We start from the raw sequence: 20,945 nt of genomic DNA on the forward strand, positions 1-20,945 counted from the left end.
GAAAAGACAACACCTCCCTTCTTTTTTTCAGTATCTCGCTTTGTCACACAGACTGGAGTGCAGTGGTGCAATCTCAGTTTTTGCAGTCTCCGCTTCTCTGGTTCAAGCCATTCTCCTGCCTCAGCCTCCAGAGTAGCTGGGACTACAGGCACCTGCCAGCATGTCTGGCTAATTCTTACTTTTTTTGGTAGAGACAGGTTTTCACCATGTTGCTCAGGCAGGTCTCGAACTCCTGAGCTCAGGTGATCTGAATGATCTGCCCGCTTCAGTCTCCCAAAGTGCTTGGATTATAGGCATGAGCCACTGTGCCTAGCCAAATTTCTTGTATATTTTCAATAGCAGTTCTTTACCAGATGTGTTTTGTTGTTGTTGTTGTTGTTGTTGTTTTGGTTTTTTTAGTCCATGGCTTGTTTTTTATTGTCTTGACAGTTTTGTAGAGCAGAAAATTTTGACTTTAATGGAGTCCAGCTTATCAATTCTTTTGTAAAGGAGGCCTTTGGTGTTGTAGCTAAAAAGTCATTGCCAAACACAAGATTATCTAGATCTTCTCCAGTGTTATCTTCCAGGAGTTTTGTAGCTTTCTGTTTTACGTTTTGGTCTGTGATCCATTTTGAGTTAATTTTTGTGAAGGGTGTAAGGTTTGTGTATGGATTCTTCTTCTTTTTTTTTTTTTTTTCATGTAGATATCCAGTTGTCCCAGCACCATTTGTTGAAAAAGGTTATCTTTTCTCCATTGTATTACCTTTGTTCCTTTGTCAATGATCAGTTGATCATATCTTTGTGGGTCCATTTCTCAGCTCTCTTGTCTATACCATTCTTTTTCTAATTTTTTTTTTTTTTTCCAGCAATACCACACTGTCTTGATTATTCTGGTTTTAAAATACGTTTTGAAGTTTGGTAATGTTAGTCCAATTATGTTTTCCTTCAGTATAGTTTTGGCTACTCTGGATCTTTTACCTCATCCCATAAACTTTAGAATCATTTTGTCAATATCCACAAAATAAGTTACTGGGATTTTGATTGGGATTACATTATATTTACAGATCAAATTGGGAAGAACTGACATCTTGACAATATTGAAGCTTCTTATCCATGAATATAGAATATATCTCTCTGTTTATTTAGGTTCTTCTCGGATTTCTTTCATGAGAATTTTCTAGTTTTCCTTCTATAGGTCTTGTACATATTTTGTTAATTTTATAACTAAGTATTTCATTTTTCAGGGTGCTAATGTGAATGGTATTGTGATTTTTTTTATTTAAACTTTTTTTTTTGAGATGGAGTCTCGCTGTGTCACCCAGGCTGGAGTGCAGTGACACGGTCTCGGCTCACTGCAAGCTCCGCCTCCCGGGTTCACACCATTCTCCTGCCTCAGCCTCCCGAGTAGCTGGAACTACAGGTGCCCGCCACCTCGTCCGGCTTATTTTTTGTATTTTTAGTAGAGACAGGGATTCCCCGCGTAGCTAGGATGGTCTCAATCTCCTGACCTTGTGATCCGCCCGCCTTGGCCTTCCAAAGTGCTGGGATTACAGGCATGAGCCACCGCGCCCGGCCTGGATCTGTCCATTTCTGACAGAGGTGTGTTAATATCTCCAACTATAAAAGTGGATTTATCTATTTCTCCTTGCAGTTCTATCAGCTTTTCCTTTGTGTGTGTGTGTGTGTGTGCGCGCGCGTGTGTGTGTGTTTGTGAGACAGAGTTTCGCTCTGTTGCCCAGGCTGGAGTGCAGTGGTGCAGTCTCAGCTCACTGCAAACTCTGCCTCCTGGGTTTAAGCAATTCTCATGTCCCAGCCTCCCGAGTAGCTGGGATTACAGGTGCGTGCCACCACATCTGCCTAGTTTTTGTATTTTTAGTAGAGACAGGATTTAGCCATGTTGGCCAGGCTGGGCTCAAACTCCTGACCTCAAGTGGCCCGCCCACCTCGGCCTCCCAACGTGCTGGGATTACAGACATGAGCCATGGTGCCCAGCCAGTTTTTCCTCATGTATTTTGACCCTTTGTTGTTAAGTGCATATATGTTAAGAATTTCTATGTCTTCTTGAAAAATGGATCCCTTTATCATTATATATGGCCCTTTTTATCCTCAATCACTTTCTTTTTTTTGAAGACTGCTCTGTCTGAAGTTAATATAGCTACTCCCACTTTCTTAGTGGTAGGATGGTTTGTTTTCCTCCATCTGTTTACTTTAGTCTCTATGTGTCTTTATATTTCAAGTATGTTTCTTGTACACAGTATATAGTTGAATTTTGTTTTTGATTCACTGTGACAATCTGTGTTTTAATTAATGTATATAGACCATTGACATTCAAAGTGATCGTTGATGCTGTTGGGTTAAATATCTGTTGTACTTGTTACTGCCTTCTATTTGTTGCCCTTGTTCTTTGTGTTCCTGTTTTTATCTACCACTCTTTTCCTGCTTTTTGTGGTTTTAATTGAGCATCTTATATGACTCCATTTTCTCTCCTTTATTACCATATAAGCTATACTTTTTAAAACATTTTTTAGTGGTTGCCTTAGAGTTTGCAATATACGGCCGGGCGCGGTGGCTCAAGCCTGTAATCCCAGCACTTTGGGAGGCCGAGACAGGTGGATCACGAGGTCAGGAGATCGAGACCATCCTGGCTAACACAGTGAAACCCCATCTCTACTAAAAAATACAAAAAAACTAGCCGGGCGAGGTGGCGGGCGCCTGTAGTCCCAGCTACTCGGGAGGCTGAGGCAGGAGAATGGCGTGAACCCGGGAGGCGGAGCTTGCAGTGAGCTGAGATCCGGCCACTGCACTCCAGCCTGGGCGACAGAGCGAGACTCCGTCTCAAAAAAAAAGAGTTTGCAATATACATTTACAACTAATCCATGTCCACTTTCAAATAACACCATACTGCTTTCCTTGTATCACTGCTGTCATTCATTTCACTTATATATAAAGATACACAAGAATATATATGATATATACATAAGCATACATAATTGAATATATTGTCTCTATTGTTTTGAATAAACTGTTATGTTAGATCAATTAATAATAAGAAAAAAGTTTTTATTTTACCCTCACTTATTCCTTCTTCAGTGCTCTTTCTTTATGTCGATCCAAGTGTTTGACCTATATCATTTTCCTTCTCTGTAAAGGATTTCTTTTAACATTTTTTTTTTTTTTGAGATGGAGTCTTACTTTGTTGCCCAGCCTGGAAGGCAGTGGCATGATCTCGGCTCACTGCAACCTCTGCCTCACGGGTTCAAGCGATTCTCCTGCCTCAGCCTCCCGAGTAGCTGAGATTACAGACCTGCACCACCATGCCAGGCTAATTTTGTATTTTTGTTAGAGACAGGGTTTCACCATGTTGCCAGGTGGTTTTGAACTCCCTACCTCAAGTGATCCACCCGCCTTGGCTTCCCAGAGTAGCTGTGATTACAGGCATGAGCCACCGTGCCCAGCCTCTTTTAACATTTCTTGCAAGGCAGGTCTACTGGCAAAAAATTCCCTTAATGTTTCTTTGTCCAATGACGTCTTTATTTCCCTTCACATTTGAAGGTTAATGTTACAGGGTACAGAATTCTAGGTTGGTGGTTTTCCTCCCTTTTAACACTTTCAGTATTTTATTCCACTTTCTTCTTGTTTGCATGGTTTCTGAGAAGTTAGATGTAATTCTTATGTCTGCTCCTCTATAGGTGTGCTTTCTGCCCCCAATCTGGCTTCTTTTGGGATTTTTTTCCTTATCTTCGATATTCTGCAGTTTGAAAACGAAATGCCTAGGTGTCATTTTTCTGGTATTTATCTTTCTTGGTGTTCTCTGAGCTTCCTGAATCTTTGGTTTGGTGTATGGCATTAATCTGGGAAAATTCTCAGTCATTACTGTTTCAAATATTTTTTCTGTTCTTTTCTCTTTCTTTTCCTTTTGGTATTTCCATTATACAGATGTTACATCTTCGTAGTTGTCCCACAGTCCTTGGATATTGTTGTGCTTTTTTTTTTAAGTCTATTTTCTTTCTTTCTTTTTTTTTTTTTTTTTAGTAGAGATCCAGGGACGGGGGCAGGGGCTCTTACTTTGTTGCCCAGGCTGGTCTGGAACTCCTGGGCTCAGGCGATTCTTCCGCCTTGGCCTCCCAAAGTGCTGGGATACAGGCGTGAGCCACCGCCCCAGCCAGTCTTTTTCTTTCTTCTTTTCAGTTTTAAAGATTTCTACTGAGGTTCCTCAAGCTCAGAGATTCTTTCTTCAGCTGTGTGCAGTCTACTAATAAGCCCATCAGAGGCTTTCTTCACGTGTTAGTGTTTTTTTCCTCTAGCAGTTAAAAAAACAAAAACTAACCACTATACTAACAAGGATACCTCTAGCATTTCTTTCAGTTCATTCTTAGGATTTCCAGGTCTCTGCTTACATTGACCATCTGTTCTTGCATGCTGTCTACTTTATTCATTAGAACCCTTAGTGTGTTCATCAGTTTTAAATTCTCAGTCTGGTAATTCCCACACCCCTGCCCTATCTGGTTCTGATACTTAACTGTCTCTTCAAACTGTGTTTTTCGCCTTTTAGTATGCCTTGTAATTTTTTCCTGATAGCCAAATATGATGAACTGGGTAAGAGAAACTGACGTAAACAGACCTTGATGATGTGGTGGTAAGGCGGAGGGGCAGAGGAAGCGCTGTATAATCCTATGAGTGGGTCTCGGTCTTTTAATGAACTTAAGCCTCCAGACTACGAACTTCACAAGTGCTCCTCAGTCCCTTCACACCTGCTTCGGTGGAACAGGATGGTTATGCGTGGGCTGGAGTTAGGTGTTTTCCTCCCCCCAGGTCAGTTAAGCTCTGATAAAACCCCAGCAGGTTAGGCTCTGGTTGATCAGTTTCTCCTGTGGGCAGGCGTGAAGAGCCGGGTGCGCCAGTGTATTCCAGAATGGTTCCTTTCCCTTCTTCCTCCTGCCAGAAGCATGAGGAGAGTTGTCTCTAATACTTACCGTGCGAGTGTGGTTGGGCTCCTGGAGGGAAAACTCACGAAGTAGGGGCCCCCCGTGACTGGATTCTTTGGAGTTTTTAACTCTCAGACTCTTCACTGAGCCTCTAGCAAATTAGTCAATTACAGTCCAGGTTTTCCTACGCAGACCTGTTCCCTCAGAGGTTTCTGCTCGGCAGTGTTGGCTCTGGTAAGTTTGTGATTCTCTGTGTTTGCTGGTCTGTGTTTCCAATTTTGGGGGCAGTGGTTTGTCCTGTGACCTCACCGCTCTTTCAGCTCTACGAAGAGCTGTTTATTTTCCTTTCGGTTACTTCTTTCCTTCCTGAAGGAAAATAACCAAAAGTTTTGTTTAGCTTTTAACTTGTTAGGACAGAACGGTGACTTCCAAGTGTCCTTATGTGTAGAACTGAAAACTAGACGTCTCTCATCATTGCTTTCGGTGTTCAAACTGTTCAAAATTGGCCAGTGGGAGCCCCTTCAAGTTAGCCTCTGGGGTCCCATGAGTTTATTAGGGTATGCTTACAAAAAAATGTATCATTTTTAGTGCACAGTTCTGTGAATTCTGACAAATGCATGCAGTCATGTCGCCATTACAACCAACATATAAACCATTTCCATCACCTCAAAAAGTTCTCTCATGCTCCTAACTAATCACTCTCCTTCCCGACCCTAAGCCTATAGAAATTGCTCATCTGATTCCCAACCTTATAATTTTGTGTTTTTCAGAATGTGCTATGTCATACTGTATGTAGCTTTTAGTTTTTCTTTCACTTAGCATGATTCTTTTGAAATATGTGTTGTTGCATGCATTAGTGGTCCCTTTTTTACTGCTGTGTGCTATTCCTTTTTGTGAGTGTACCACAGTTGCACGTCTCCACCAGTTGATGGACGTTTGGGTTGTTTACAGTTTTCAGTAGTTAGGAATACAGCTTCTACAAACACTAGCAGATAGCTTGTTATGTGGGCCTAAGTCTTCATTTCTCTTGGGATGATACCCAGGTATAGAATTGCTGGATCACATGGCATTCCCTTAGTTTTTTGAAAACAGGGTATTTTGCTTTCTGGCACAAGAATCTCTCGGTCTCAGTAATTTCCCAGCCTCAGACCTACATCAGCCATTTTTCCAAAATGAACATAATTTTTTTTTTTAAAGCTTCTGAGTAACTGATGTGAGCCTAGATTTACAAACTTAGGATCTATGTAACAATACAGAATGTGAAAGATTTTCACAAAATGTTCTTATTAAAACATTATATTAAAACGTTTAAAAAAAAAACCTCAGAGCTTGAAAACGACATTGCCAAGACTACCTGTGCCGAAATCAAGATAAGGAAAAGCTGAGCCAGCTTGGTTAGAATAAACAGGTTCAGTTGGAGCAAAAGCCTCAGGAATTATCAATGTGGTTTCCACTTCCCCCAATGCTGAGAGCCTTGGTTATCCCTTTTTGCCCTACTAGATTCGAGTTTAGCTTGAATCTTTACTATCTCACTCCCTGATTCAAATTCCAGTCTCATTTTGGTGAGGCTTGTGGATGTGGTATTTAAATAGATAAGAGAAAGGTAATTTATAAGTCTGTACCAAATAATCTTTCCAAGAAATTACTTTTTTTTTTTTTTTTTTGAGATGGAGTCTCGCTCTGTCTCCCAGGCTGGAGTGCAGTGATGCGATCTCAGCTCACTGCAGCTTTTAACTCCTGGGCTTAAGTCATCCTCCTACTTTAGCCTCCTGAGTAGCTGGGACTACAGGTGAGTATACTATGTAGAGACAGGGTTTTGCCTTGTTACTCAGGCTGGTCTCAAACTCCTAGGCTCAAGGGGTATGCCCGCCTTGGCCTCCCAACATTGTGGGATTACAGGCATGAGCCACTGTGCCCAGCCAAGAAATTACTTTTAAGGTGCTTGGAATTTGTCATGTAGACAAATGAGTGGTTCACAAGCTTACTTTGTATTTTACACATTATCCCTGCAGGTTTGACATTCAGGGTACAACGAAAAGGAAGCTGAGAACGGATATTCATTACCCACTCACTAATTTGGACCTCACTCCTTATATTTGCCCAATTTTCCGGAAATATCCTAAATACAATCTCTGTGCAGTGGTGGTGAGTAAAAACAAACTGGTAAAAGTAACCCAATTTTGGCCGGGCACGGTGGCTCACGCCTGTAATCCCAGCACTTTGGGAGGCTGAAGCAGGCGGATCACGAGGTCAGGAGATCTAGACCATCCTGGCTAACACAGTGAGACCTCATCTCTACTAAAAATACAAAAAAAAAAAAATTAGCTGGGCGTGGTGGTGGGCACCAGTAGTCCCAGCTACTCGGGAGGCTGAGGCAGAAGAATGGTGTGAACCCGGGAGGCGGAGCTTGTAGTGAGCCAAGATCGCTCTGCTGCACTCCAGCCTAGGCAACAGAGCAAAACTCCGTCTCAAAAAAAAGTAACCCAATTGTAAAGAAAACTCTAGAATTATCTGCTAGAATCCCTATTTCTCCTGTCTCTCCCTGACTTCTTTTATGCCCTACTTTAAAAATATATAGACCAGGAAACTCTCCACTTTGACCTAGACAAGTAGAGGAACAAAGAAATAAAATATACCGTTCACTGCCTCTTTATTTTCTCTCCACTCAGTGGCTATTTTAGATCTAAGATCTAAGGATACTTGCAAATTGTGCTCCTAGAGGCAGCAGGAGAAGTTGGTTCCAGTAGCTTAACATTGCTTTTGAGACAGGGCCTTACTCTGTTGCCCAGGCTGGAGTGCCGTCGGTGGCTAAATCACAGCTCACTGCAGCCTCCAACTCAGTGATCCTCCCCGAGTAGCTGAGACTACAGGCATGTGCATTTACAAGCAGCCGAGACTACACGCATGAAAATACAGGCATTTTTTTTCTTTTAAAGTAGAGATGAGGTCTCACTATGCTGCCCATGCTGGTCTTGACCTCCTGGGCTCAAGGGACCCTCCCACCCTGGCCCCTTAAAGTGCTGGGATTACAAGCATCAGCCACCAGGCCCAGCCTTTGATAGCTTTATGTTGAATAACCATGAACCACTTTGTGGCCAAAGCTGCAAAACAGTGGGTACATACTAGCCACAAGATTCAATGCCTGTATACAGCCAGGCCTAGAAAAACTCTGGGGTCCCCATGGTTCTAAGTCAACTATGATCAATGAAGATTTCCTGAAGGAAAGAAAGCATGGAGTATAATTTAGACCAAATCACCGGAATTCACATCAACCAACCCCAAGTAGCAAGCCTCTCTGGGTTTCTGTTCTGGATCACGGTGTTAAAGATCTGTCTCAGAACATACTCATATTTCAAATTGTACCTGGAGGCCCAGTTGTGTCTACATCAAATGGTTGAGACGCCTGCTGGAGCCCAGTATGATTCACCAGAGTCCACCGAAGTCTCATTTGCCTCTTCAGCTTATTGTTGAATTAGTGTCTTCGAAAATGTGAATCCCACTGGTCTTGCTCATTAGCAGCTCTCAGAACCGTACCTCCACACTTTAACAAAATTATCAGCTCAGTATTTTGTGTGTTCACTTCGAGCCTCGATATTCTCCTTTCCAATTTATCCTGCTCCCAAACATGGTTTTTCTTCTCTCACTTCCTTGCTTGGGAATCTAGAGTGGCATTCTCTTCTCTGTTATATCAAATGCAGACTCTGATGTAGATTCCCAAACAGTGCAGGAACTGCCTCCCTTATACTTTACTATTTTTGTTTCTCATATAGATGTTTCTGCTTTAAGAAAATCCAAATGACAAAAGTCTGAATTTAATATAAAAATTGTAATTATTGCTGGGCTCAGTGGCTGCCTCTTGTATTAATAATTCCAGCAATTATGGTGGCTGAGGTGGAAGGATTGTTTGGGGACAGGAGTTAGAGTCTATGGTGAGCTATGATTGCTCCTCTGCACTCCAGCCTGGGTGACAGGGCAAGACTCCATCTCTTTAAAAAAAAAAAAAAAAGTATGTGCATTATGGAAATATATATGTTTATATAAAACATCACCCCAAACCTCCTATAAATTCTTAGTCCTAGGCCAGGCACAGTGGCTCACGCCTGTAATCCCTGCACTTTGAGAGGCTGAGGTAGGAGGATCGCTTGAGTCCCAGAATTCAAGCCAGCAGCCCTGGCAACATGGCAAAACCCCATCTCTTAAAAAAACAAAAAACAAAACAACAACAACAACAAAAACTTAGTTATTTTAGTAATCAAACTATTATTGGTTGATTAAGCGGCCAAAAGTTGGTTTTGAAAGAGAACTATATTTAGAATTTGCTGTAAATTGATTCATCAGAGATAAAAACTAAGCATCTGTGAGGCTGGGCATGGTGGCTCACATCTATAATCCCAGCACTTTGGGAGGCTGAGGTGGGCAGATCACCTGAGGTCAGGAGTTTGAGACCAGTCTTGCAAACATGGTGAAACCCCATCTCTACTAAAAATGGAAAAAAATTAGCTGGGTGTGGTGGCGGGTGCCTGTAATCCCAGCTACTCGGGAGGCTGAGGCAGGAGAATTGCTTGAACTTGGGAGGCAGAGGTTGCAGTGAGCGAGATTGGGCCACTGCACTCTAGCTTGAGCGAGTGAGACTTGGTCTCAAAAAAATAAATAAATAAAATAAAATAAAAAACTAAGTATCTTTGAAATTGTGATGTATGACAGTAGGACTAAAACCATCTAGAGCTTTGCTACTTAAAGTGTAGCCCTCAGGAGAACCATAGCATTGGCACCACTTGTTAGAAATAAAAAGTCTCAGGCCAGGCATGGTGGCTCACACCTGTAATCCCAGCACTTTGGGAGGCTGAGGTGGGCGGATCACGAGGTCAGGAGATTGAGACCAGCCTGGCCAACATGGTGAAACCCCATCTCTACTAAAAATAAAAAAAAATAAAAAAATAAAAAAAAAAATTAGCCAGGTGTGGTGGCATCTGCCTGTATTCCCAGCTACTCGGGAGGCTGAGGCAGGAGAATCACTTGAACCCAGGAGGCGGAGGTTGCACTGAGCTGAGATTGCACCACTGTACTCCAGCCTGGATGACAGAGAGAGACTCCATCTCAGAAAAAAGAGAAAAAAAGAATCTCAGGCCCTATCTCAGGCTCACTGAATTAGAATCTGCATTTTAATATCCCTGTGTGGTTTCTGTGCATAATGAAGTTTAAGAAGCATACATCTCTAGACTAGAAGGGAAGGATTCCCCTGCGCCATCCTTAAAAGAGATTTATCCAGCCTTTGCATGAGCCCTTGAATAGTTTACTGCTTTGCGAGACAAGCTCTTTATTTGCTAGATTCTTTGTTAGATTTATTTTATGAACACTTACATAGCATTTGTTATGTATCAGGCACTGTTCTAGGCACTTTACAAATAAGCATTTAATCCTTATTCTAGCCTTTGAGGTAGGCACTCTGTATTATTCCCATTTTACAGAATGGGAAACAGGCACAGAGAGGTTAAATGATTTGCCCCAAATCATTCTGCCTACAAAGAGCAGAGCCAAGACCTGAACCCAGGCAGGCTGGCTCCAAACCGTCTTGCTCTCATCTCTGACGCTGTGCTGCCTCTGATTGTTAAGCATGTCTCTATACTGAGCCCAAATCTACCTTCCTCCTTGTAGAGTCTTCCCATTTGTCCTCATTCTGTCCTCTGAAGCAGTGATAGCAATATGTATGTGGCTTACAGTTAACAAATGCTTGTACATATGCATTAGCAAAGCAAAATACCTTTTTTTTCTTATACGTGTTCCTTCAAATATTTGAAAATGGCAATCATATGCTAACAATATCTAACTCCTTCAACCCTCCTCAAATCATTGGTTTCTAGAAAGAGTGTTTTTTAAAATGATGAAATACTTTAGGCACAGAAGTCTGAACGGAATAAGTAGTCATGCTATTTGCCACCTAGGTAAAGAAATAAAACACAGACCAGGAGCAGTGGCTCACGCCTGTAGTCCCAGCACTTCGGGAGGCCGAGGCAGGAGCATTGCTTGAGCTCAAGAGTTGGAGACCAGCCTGGGCAACATGGTGAAACCCCATCTCTACAAAAAAATTAAAAAGTTAGCTGAGCGTGGTGGTACATACCTGTGTGGTACATAGCTACTCAAGGGGCTGAGGTGGGAGGATCACTTGAGCCGGGGAGGTTGAGGCTGCAGCAAGCTGAGATAGTGCCGCTGCACTCCAGCCTAAGCAACAGAGGGAAACTCTGCCTAAAATAAAATAATAATATAATACTGTAGATAAAAATCCCCTGTGTATCTTTAATGATCTCACTCCCTTCCATTTCCTGATGTAACCATTACCCGAATTCGGTGTATATTATTCCCATGCATTCTTTTCCGCAAATGTTTGCATTCTCTGTTTTGCATATTCTCTATATCTGGTATCATACTGAACATATTCTTCTATAGATGCTTTTTCTCTTCAATATTATCTTTAATGATATTAATCCATCAATACATTAGCTTTTTAATTTATTAATATTTTAATTGATAAATCAAAATTTTATACATTAATGGGGTACAATGTCATGTTTTGAGAGATTATGTATGTACACGCGTGCACACACACACACACAATGTGGTGTGATTAAATCAAGCTAACATATTCCTCACCTCACTTATTTTTTGTGGTGAGGCATTTGAAATTTGCTCAGCTATTTTGAAATACATGATACCTTTTATTTACGATAGTCACTCTGCCATGCAATAGGTGTCAGATCTCCTCACTGAAACTTTATACCCTTTGACCAAAAACTCCTCATTCCTCACTCCCCTCCCCAGCCTGTGGTAACCACCTCTACTCTCTACTTCGATGAGTTCAATTTTTTTTAGATTCCACACGTAAGTGAAATCGTGCAGTATTTGTCTTTCTGTGCCTGGCTTGTTTCACTTAGCATAGTGTCCTCCAGTTCCATCCATGCTGTTGCAAATGGCAGAATTTCCTTTTTAAAGGCTGAATAGTATTCCAAATATATCACATTTTCTTTATTCATTTATCCACTGACAGATGCTTAGTTTGATTCCATATCTTGGCTTTTGTGAATAATACTGCAATGAGCATGGGCGTGTAGATATCCCTTCAACGTATCGATTTCAATTCCTTTGGATGTATATCCAGAAGTCAGATTGCTGGTAGTAGGGGTTTTTTGTTGTTGTTTTTAAAGACTGGGTTTTGCTCTGTCACCCAGGCTGGAGTACAGTGGCACAATCATGGCTCACTGTAGCCTTGAACTCCCAGGCTTAAGCGATCCTCCCACTTCAGCCTCCCAAGTATTTGAGACTACACGCATGTGTTCCCACACCTGGCCTGGTTTTAGTTTTTCAAATCTTTATACCATTTTCCATAATAACAGTACTAATTTACATTCCCACCAGCAAAGTACAGGATTCCTTTATCTCCACATCTTTGCCAGCACTTGTTACCTTTCATCTTTGTGATAATAGCCATTCTAACAGGTGTGGGGTCATCACTCATTGTGGTTTTAATTTCTCTTTCCTTAATGCGTAATGATGTTGAACATTTTTGTCATGAACCCACTGGACATTTGTATGTCTTGAGAAATATCTGTTCTGGTTCTTTGTCCATTTTAAAATCAGGTTATTTGTTTTCTTGCTACTGAGTTGAGTTCTTATATATTTTAGATATTAACTGCTTATCAGATGTATGGTTTGCAAATATTTTCACCTATTTGTGTTTTCTCTCCCCTTAGTTAATTGTTTCCTTTGCTGTGCAGAAGCTTTCACATTTGATGCAATTCCCTTTGTCTATTTTTGCTTTTATTGCCTGTGCTTTCAGGGTCACATTCAAAATAATCATTGCTCGGCCAGCGTTGTGGAGCTTCTCCAGGTTTACTTCTAGTTGTTTCATAGTTTCAGGTCTTATGTTGAAGTCTTTAATCCATTTTGAGCTGGTTTTTGTTTATGATATGAGATAAGGATCCACTTTGATTCTTCTGCCTGTGAATATCCAGTTTTCCTGACACTATTTGTTTACTGTCCTTTCCCTATTTTATGTTCTTGGCACCTTTGTGGAAAATCATTTGACCATAAATGCCTGGGTTTATTTCTGAGCATTCCATCCTGTTCCACTGGTCTACAGGTCGGTTTTTATGCCAGAACATGCAGTTTTGATTATAACAGCTTTATGTAACAACATATTTTGAGATCAGGGAGTGCGATGCCTCCAGCTTTGTTCTTTTGGCCTGATTGTTTTGGCAATTTGGGGGTCTTTTGTCATTTCATATAAATTTAAGGATTTTTTTCTATTTCTGTAAAAAATTTCATTGGAAGTTTCATAGGGATTGCATTGAATCTGTAGATTGCTTTACATAATATGGACATTTTAGCAATGTTAATTTTTCAAATCCAAGAATACAGGATATCTTTTCATTTATTTGTATTTTCTTCAGTTTCTTTCTTGGATATGTAGAGTCTTCAGTATCTTTCACCTCCTTGGTTAAATTTACACCTAAGTAGTTTTTGTTGTTTTTGCTATTGCAAATGGGATTATTTTCTTAGTTTCTTTTTTGGATAGTTTGTCATTAATGTATAGAAATGCCACTGTGGCTGGATACAGTGTCTTATACCTGTAATCCCAGTTCTTTGGGAGGCTGAGGTGGGAGGATTGCTTGAGTCTGGGAGTTCAAGACCAGCCTGGACAACATAGGGCGACCCTGTCTCTACATAAAATTTTAAAAAATAGCCAAGTATAGTGGTGCACACCTGCTACTCCAGAGGCTGATGTGGAAGGATCGCTTGAGCCCAGGAGGTTGAAGCTGCAATGAGCTGTGATTATGCCACTGCACTCCAGCCTGGGTGACAGAGCAAGACCCCATTTCACCAAAAAAAAAAAGAAGTGCTACTGATTTTTATATGTTGATTCTGTATCCTGAAACTTTATTGAATTCATTTCAGTTCTAACAGTTTTTTTTGGTGGAGTTTTTAGGGTTTTCTCTATATAAGATCATGTCCTCAGCAAACAGAGAATTTCACTTTTTCTTTTTCTATTGGCATGCCTTTCATTTCTTTCTCTTGCCTAATTGCGCTGGCTAGGAATTCCAGTACCGTGCTGAAAAGAAGTGGTGAGTGGCTGGATGTGGTGGCTCACTCCTGTAATCTCAGCACTTTGGGAGGCGGAGGCAGGCAGATCACTTGAGGTTAGGAGTTTGAGAACAACCTGGACAACATGGTGAAAACTTGTCATTACTAAAAATACAATAAAATTAGCCTAGCATGGTGGCACACACCTGTAGCCCCAGCTATTCAGGAGGCTGAGGCAGAAGAATTGCTTGAACCCGGGAGGCGGAAGTCTGCACCATTGCACTCCACCTGGGTGACAGAGTGAGACTCTGTCTCAAAAAATAAAATGAAATAAAAAATATGATGTTGAACTAGATCTGCTAGTATTTTGTTGAGGGTTTTTGCATCTATGTTCATCAGGGCTATTGCCTTGTAATTTTCTTTTCTTGTACTGTCCTTGTCTGGCTTTAGTATCAGGGTATTATTGGCCTCATAAAATGAGTTTAGAGGTATTCTCTCTGGTTCAATTTATTGGAAGGGTTTGAGAAGGATTGATACTAGTTCTTTTTTAAATGTTGGGTAGAATTCAGCTGTAAAATCGTCTGATCCTGAGCTTTTCTCTGATGGGAGACTTTATTACTAATTCAATTTCCTTGTTATTGATCTATTCTGCAACCTTCTCCTGGGCTCAACTGATCCTTCCACCTCAGCTTTCCTAGTAGCTGGGACTATAGGCACATGCCATCATGCCTGGCTAATTTTTGTATCTTTTGTAGAGATGGGGTCTCACTATATTGCCCAGGCTGGTCTCAAACTCCTGGGCCCATTTGGCCTTCCAGAGTGTTGGGATTACAGGCATGAGCCACCGCGCCTGGCCTTTTCAGATTTCCTATTTCTCCATAGTTCAATTTTAGTAGGTTGTATGTACCTAGCAGTTTATGCATTTCTTCTAGGCTATCCAATTTGTTGGTGTATAATTGTTTATAGTAGTTTCTTAGGATCCTTTATATTTGTGTTATCAATTATAATGTGTCCTCTTGTTTCTGCTGTCTTTTGAGACGGAATCTTGGTCTATTGCCCAGGCTGGAGTGCAGTGGCACGATCTCGGCTCACTGCAATCTCTGCCTCCTGGATTCAAGTGATTCTCCTGCCTCAGCCTCCCAAGTAGCTAGAACTACAGGTGTGTGCCACTATGCCCAGCTAATGTTTTTATTTTTAGTACGGATGGAGTTTCACTGTGTTGGTTAGGCTGGTCTTGAACTCCTGACCTCAAGTGATCCACCTGCCTCGGCTTCCCAAAGTGCTGGATTACAGGCATGAGCCATTGCACTCGGCTTTATTTCTGATTTTGAGTTGTCTTTTTTTCTTAGTCTAGCTAATAGTTTGTCAATTTTGTTTATCTTTTAAAAAAAAAAAAAACTCTTAGCTTCATTGATTTTGTAGTTGTTTTTCTAGTCCTTGTTTATTTCTGCTTTGACCTTTGTTATTTCCCTCCTTCTGCTAATTTTGGCCTTCGTCTGTTGTTCTTTCTCTAGTGCCTTGACATGTAGTGTTAGATTGTTGAGATCTTCTTTTTCTGAAATTGTTTTTAAAATTAATACATAATAATTGTACATACAAGGTACATGTGGTATTTTCATACATGTATACAATATATACTGATCAAATTGGGGTATTTTAGCTGGGCACGGTGGCTCACACCTGTAATCCCAGCACTTTGAGAGGTCAAGGCTAATGGATCACCTGAGGTCAGGAGTTCAAGACTAGCTTGGCCAACGTGGTGAAACCCCGTCTCTACTAAAAATACCAAAATTTGCCGAGCTTGGTGGTGTGCACCTGTAGTCCCAGCTGCTCGGGAGGCTGAGGCAGGAGAATCACTTGCACCAGGGAGTTGGAAGTTGCAGTGAGCTGAGATAGTGCCATTGCACTCCAGCCTAGGCAACAGAGCAAAACTCCATCTTAAAACAAACAAAAGAACCAGATTGGGGTATTTAAGGTTTCTATCACCTCAAACCTTTATCATTTCTTTGAGTTGGAAGTATTTCCAATCTTCTAGCTATTTTGAAATACGCAAATAATATGCAGTTATCATTAACTATAGTCACTATTATGCTGTCAAACACTAGAACTTATTCCTTCTATCTATGTTTGTATCTATTAACCAGCCTCTCTCTTTATCCTCCCCAAGTCCTTTCCAGCCTCTGGTAACTATCTCTACCTCCATGAGATAAACTTTTTTTAGCCCTCACATATGAGTGAGAACATGCAACATTTGTCTTTCTGTGCCTGGCTTATTTCACTTAACATAATGACCTTCAGTTCCATCCATGGTACTGCAAATGATGAGATTTCATTCTTTTTAGGAATGAAGAATATTCCTTTTTTTTTTTTTTTTTTTTTTTTTTTCTGAGAAGAGACAGAGTCAGCCAGGCGCAGTGGCTCACACCTGTAATCCCAGCACTTTGTGGGGCCAAGGCAGGCAGATCACTTGAGCCCAGGAGTTTGAGACCAGGCTGAGCAACACAGTGACACCCCATCTCTACAAAAAATACAAACATTAGCTGGGTATTGTGGCACATGCCTGTAGTCCCAGCCCCTAAGGAGACTGAGGTGGGAGGATCACTTGAGCCCAGAAAGGTTGAGGCTGCAGTGAGCCGAGATCATGCCACTGCATTTCAGTCTGGGAGACAAAGGGAAACCCTATCGCAAAAAAAAAAAAAAAAAAAAAAAAGACAGGGTCTCTCTCTGTCACCCAAAGCTAGAGTGCAGTGGTAAAATCATGGCTCATTACAACCTCAAATTCCTGGGCTTAAGAGATCCTCCCACCTCAGCTTCCCGAGTAGCTAGGACTACAGGTATGCACCACCATGCCCAACTAAATTTTTAGTTCTTTTTTGTAGAGACAGAATTGCACTATGTTGCCCAAGCTGGTCTCCAATTACTGGCCTCAAGTTATCCTTCTGTCTTGACCTTCCAAAAATGTTGGGATTACAGGCACAAGCAGCTATACTATGACCAGCTCGTATCTTGGCTGTCGTGAATAGTGCTGCAGTAAACATGGGGGTGCAGGTATCCCTTTGATATGATTTTCTTTCCCTCGGATAAATGCCCAATAGTGGATTGCTGGATCATGTAATAGTTCTATTTTTAGTTCTCTGAGGAATCTCCGTGATGGTTTTCCATAACGGTTGTACTAATTTACATTCCCACCAACAGCATATAAGAGTTCCCTTTTCTTTGTATCCTTGCCAGCATTTGTTATTTTTTATCTTTTTGCATTCTAACTGAGGTAAGATGATATTTCAGGGTGGTTTTGATTTGCATTTGTTAGACGATTAGTGATGTTGAACATTTTTTCATATAGCTATTGGCTATTTGTCATCTTTTGAGAAATGTGTATTCATGTCCATTGTGCACTTTTGTGTTGTGTTGTGTTGTGTTGTATTGTACTGTATTGTATTGTATTTTTTTGAGATGGAGTCTCGCTCTGTTGCCCACGCTGGAGTGCAGTGGCATGATCTCAGCTCACTGCAGCCTCTGCTTCCCAGGTTCAAGTGATTCTCCCACCTCAGCCTCCCGAGTAGCTGGGACTACAGGGGTGTGCCACCATGCCTGCCTACTTTTTGCATTTTTAGTAGAGATGAGATTTCACATGCTGCCCAGGCTGGTCTTGAACTTCTGACCTCAAGTGGTTCGCCCACCTCTGCCTCCCAAAGTGCTGGGCTTACAAGTGTGAACCACCACGCCTGGCCCTTTGCCCACTTTTTAATGGGATTATTTGTTTTTTTGTTGTTGTTCAATTGTTTGAATTCCTTGTATATTCTGGATATTAGTGCCTTATCAAATGAATAGTTTGCAAGTATTTTTTCCCCATTTTACATGTTGTCTCTTCATTCTGTTGAATGTTTTCTTTGCTATGCAGAAGCTTTTTAGTTTAACATAGTCCCATTTGTCTATTTTTCGTTTTGTTGCCTGTGCTTTTAAGGCCTTAGCCATAAAATCTTTGCTTAGACCAATATCCTGAAACATTTTCTCTGTGTTATCTTCTAGTAGTTTTATAGTTTCAGGTCTTATGTTTAAGTCATTAATCCAGTTTGAGTTGATTTTTTTGTTTTAATGTGGTGAGAGATGGGGGTCTGGTTTTATTCTTCTGCAGATGGATACCAGTTTTTCCAGTACAATTTATTGAAGCAGGTGTCCTTTCCCCACTGTATGTTCTTGGCACCTTTTGAAAAATCAGTTGGCTGTAAATGCATGTATTTATTTCTGGGTTTTCTATTCTGTTCCATTGGCCTATGTGTCTTGTTTTTATACCAATACCATACTGTTTTGGTTACTATAGTTTTATAGAGTATTTTAAAGTCAGGTAATGTGATGCCTTTCTTCTTTTCTGATATAGATGTTTATTGCTATAAATTTCCCCCTTAGAACTGCTTTTGTTGGCTGGGTGTGATGACTCACGTCAGTAATCCCAGCACTTTGGGGGGCCAAGGCTTGAGCCCAGAGACCAGCCATGGTGAAACCCTGTCTCTACAAAAATTGAAAAAGTTACCCAGGCATAGTGGCACATGCCTGTAGTTGCAGCTACTTGGGAGGATGAGATGGGAGGATTACTTGAACCCAGGAGGTTGAGGCTGCAGTGAGCCGTGATCATGCCACTGTACTCCAGCCTGGGTGACAGTGAGACTAGGTCTCAAAAGAAAAAAAAAACAAACAAAAAAACTGCTTTTGCTGCATATCATGAGTTTTTGTATGTTGTGTCTCCATTTTCATGTGTGTCAAGGTATTTTATGATTTCCTTTTTGATTTATTTTTGGACCCGTTGGTGATTCAGGAGTAACTGTTTAATTTCCACATATTTATGAATTTTCCATGATTTCCCCATTATTGATTTCTGGTTTCATGCCATTGTGATTGGAAAAGGTACCTAATATGATTTCAATCCTTTTACTTTTTTTTTTTTTTTTTGAGATGGAGTTTTGCTCTTGTTGCCTAGGCTGGAGTCCAATGGTGCGATCTTTGCTAACTTTAACTTCTGCCTCCCAGGTTCAAGCAATTCTCCTGCCTCAGCCTCCCGAGTAGCTGGGATTACAGGCATCCATCATCACACCTAGCTAATTTTTTGTATTTTTAGTAAAGATGGAGTTTCACCATGTTGGCCAGGCTGGTCTCTAACTTCTGACCTCAAGTGAACCACCCGCCTTAGCCTCCCAAAGTGCTGGGATTACAGGTATGAACCACCGTGCCTGGCCTCCTCTTACATTTTTAAAGTCTTATTATATGACCTCTAACATATGATCCTGGAGAATGTTCTGCATGTGCTTGAGAATAATGTTTATTCTGTTGCTATTAGATGGAATGTTCTGTATATGCCAGATCTGTTTAGTCTGAGTGTAATTCAAGTCCAATATTTCTGTATTTTCTGTCTAGATAATGTGTTCATTGCTGCAAGTGGGGTATTGAAGTCCCCTACTGTTACTACATTTCAGTCTCTCCCCTCATATTAGTAATTGCTTTATATGTTTAGGTGCTCTAACATTAGGTGCATGCATATATATTTATAATAGTTAGATCCTCCTGATGAATTGACCATTTTATCACTATACAATGACCTTCTTTGTCTCAGTTTACAGTTTTTGACTTAGTCTGTTTTGTCTAGTTATAGCTACCACTCTAGCTCTCTTTTGGTTTCCATTTACCTAGAATATCTGTTTCTATTTCTTCACTTTCAGTCTATATGTATCCCTACTGCCTCTCATAGCTAGTATATTGTTGGGTCTGTTTTTTGTTTGTTTTTGAGTCAGAGTCTTTCTCTGTCACCCAGGCTGGAGTGCAGTGGCGTGATCTTGGCTCACTGCAACCTCTGCCTCCTAGGTTTAAGCAATTCTCCTGCCTCAGCCTCCCGAGTAGCTGGGATTACAGGTGCCCACCACCACGCTTGGCTAATTTTTGTATTTTTAGTAGAGACGGTGTTTCACCATGTTGACCAGTCTGGTCTTGATTTCCTGACCTCGTGATCCACCTGCTTTGGCCTCCCAAAGGGCTGGGATTACAGTCATGGGCCACTGCATCCGGCATGTTTTTTTGTTTATTTTTTTATCCATTTACACTTAAGATAATAATTGATATTTGCTACTGCCATTTTGTAATTAGTTTTCTGGTTATTTTTTAGAGCCTTTGTTTCTTCCTCTCTTGCTGTCTTCCTTTGTGATTTGATGGTTTTCTGTGGTGGTATGATTTGAATCCTTTCTTTTTAGGTTTTTGCTTTGTGGTTACCATGGAGATAACATAAAACATCTTTTACTTATTACAGGCTATTTTAAGCTGATAACAACTTAACATTTTAATAGCAATCAAAAATATACTTTTACTCCCCCTCAATATTTTATGATTTGATGTCAAAATTTACATTTCTGTAATTTGATTGATACATTAGCTTTAGTACACTCATTTTAACTGCCTTTATTAATCCATTGTAACTATCTATCATTTCTTCTGTTGCTGGGCAGTGAGGTTATATCAAATACTTTGTTTTTAGAAACAATACTGTAGAATGCATTGACACACACTTAACACGTAAATTTGTTTTTGTGTATGTGTATGCATGTGTATGTTTTACCAGACAAGAGAACTACAGTCCGAAATCTCTCCTTTAATCTATTAATGTAGTAAGTTACATCAACTGACTTATTCCTTAATTTTGTTTTTGCTAAAGGTGTTTAAATATATACACACACACACACACACACACACATGTATTTTACATCTATTATCACAACTGAGAGAGTAACCTATAATTCTCTTAGACTGCCCTTTTCTGTTTTGGGTATCAGTCTTATTAGAATAAGCCTCATGGGCTGGGCACAGTGGTTCACGCCTGTAATCCCAGCACTCTGGGAGGCTGAGGCGGGCGGATCATCTGAGATCAGGAGTTCGAGACCAGCCTGGCCAACATAGTGAAACCCCGTCTCTACTAAAAATACAAAA

General features: G+C 40.8%; 1 protein-coding gene across 1 annotated transcript in view; it reads left to right on the top strand.

Annotated features, from left to right (window-relative positions):
- The window catches only part of USP50 (ubiquitin specific peptidase 50), a 49,301-nt gene that overhangs the window by 9,209 nt on the left and 19,147 nt on the right, over positions 1-20,945 (top strand). The window contains exon 6 of the mRNA XM_011995759.1: positions 6,917-7,049. Coding sequence (XP_011851149.1) covers positions 6,917-7,049 — 133 coding nt within the window. The remainder of the gene's footprint in view (positions 1-6,916; positions 7,050-20,945) is intronic.

This window comes from Mandrillus leucophaeus, unplaced genomic scaffold (genome assembly GCF_000951045.1).
Source record: "Mandrillus leucophaeus isolate KB7577 unplaced genomic scaffold, Mleu.le_1.0 Scaffold497, whole genome shotgun sequence".
NCBI classification, from domain to species: domain Eukaryota; kingdom Metazoa; phylum Chordata; class Mammalia; order Primates; family Cercopithecidae; genus Mandrillus; species Mandrillus leucophaeus.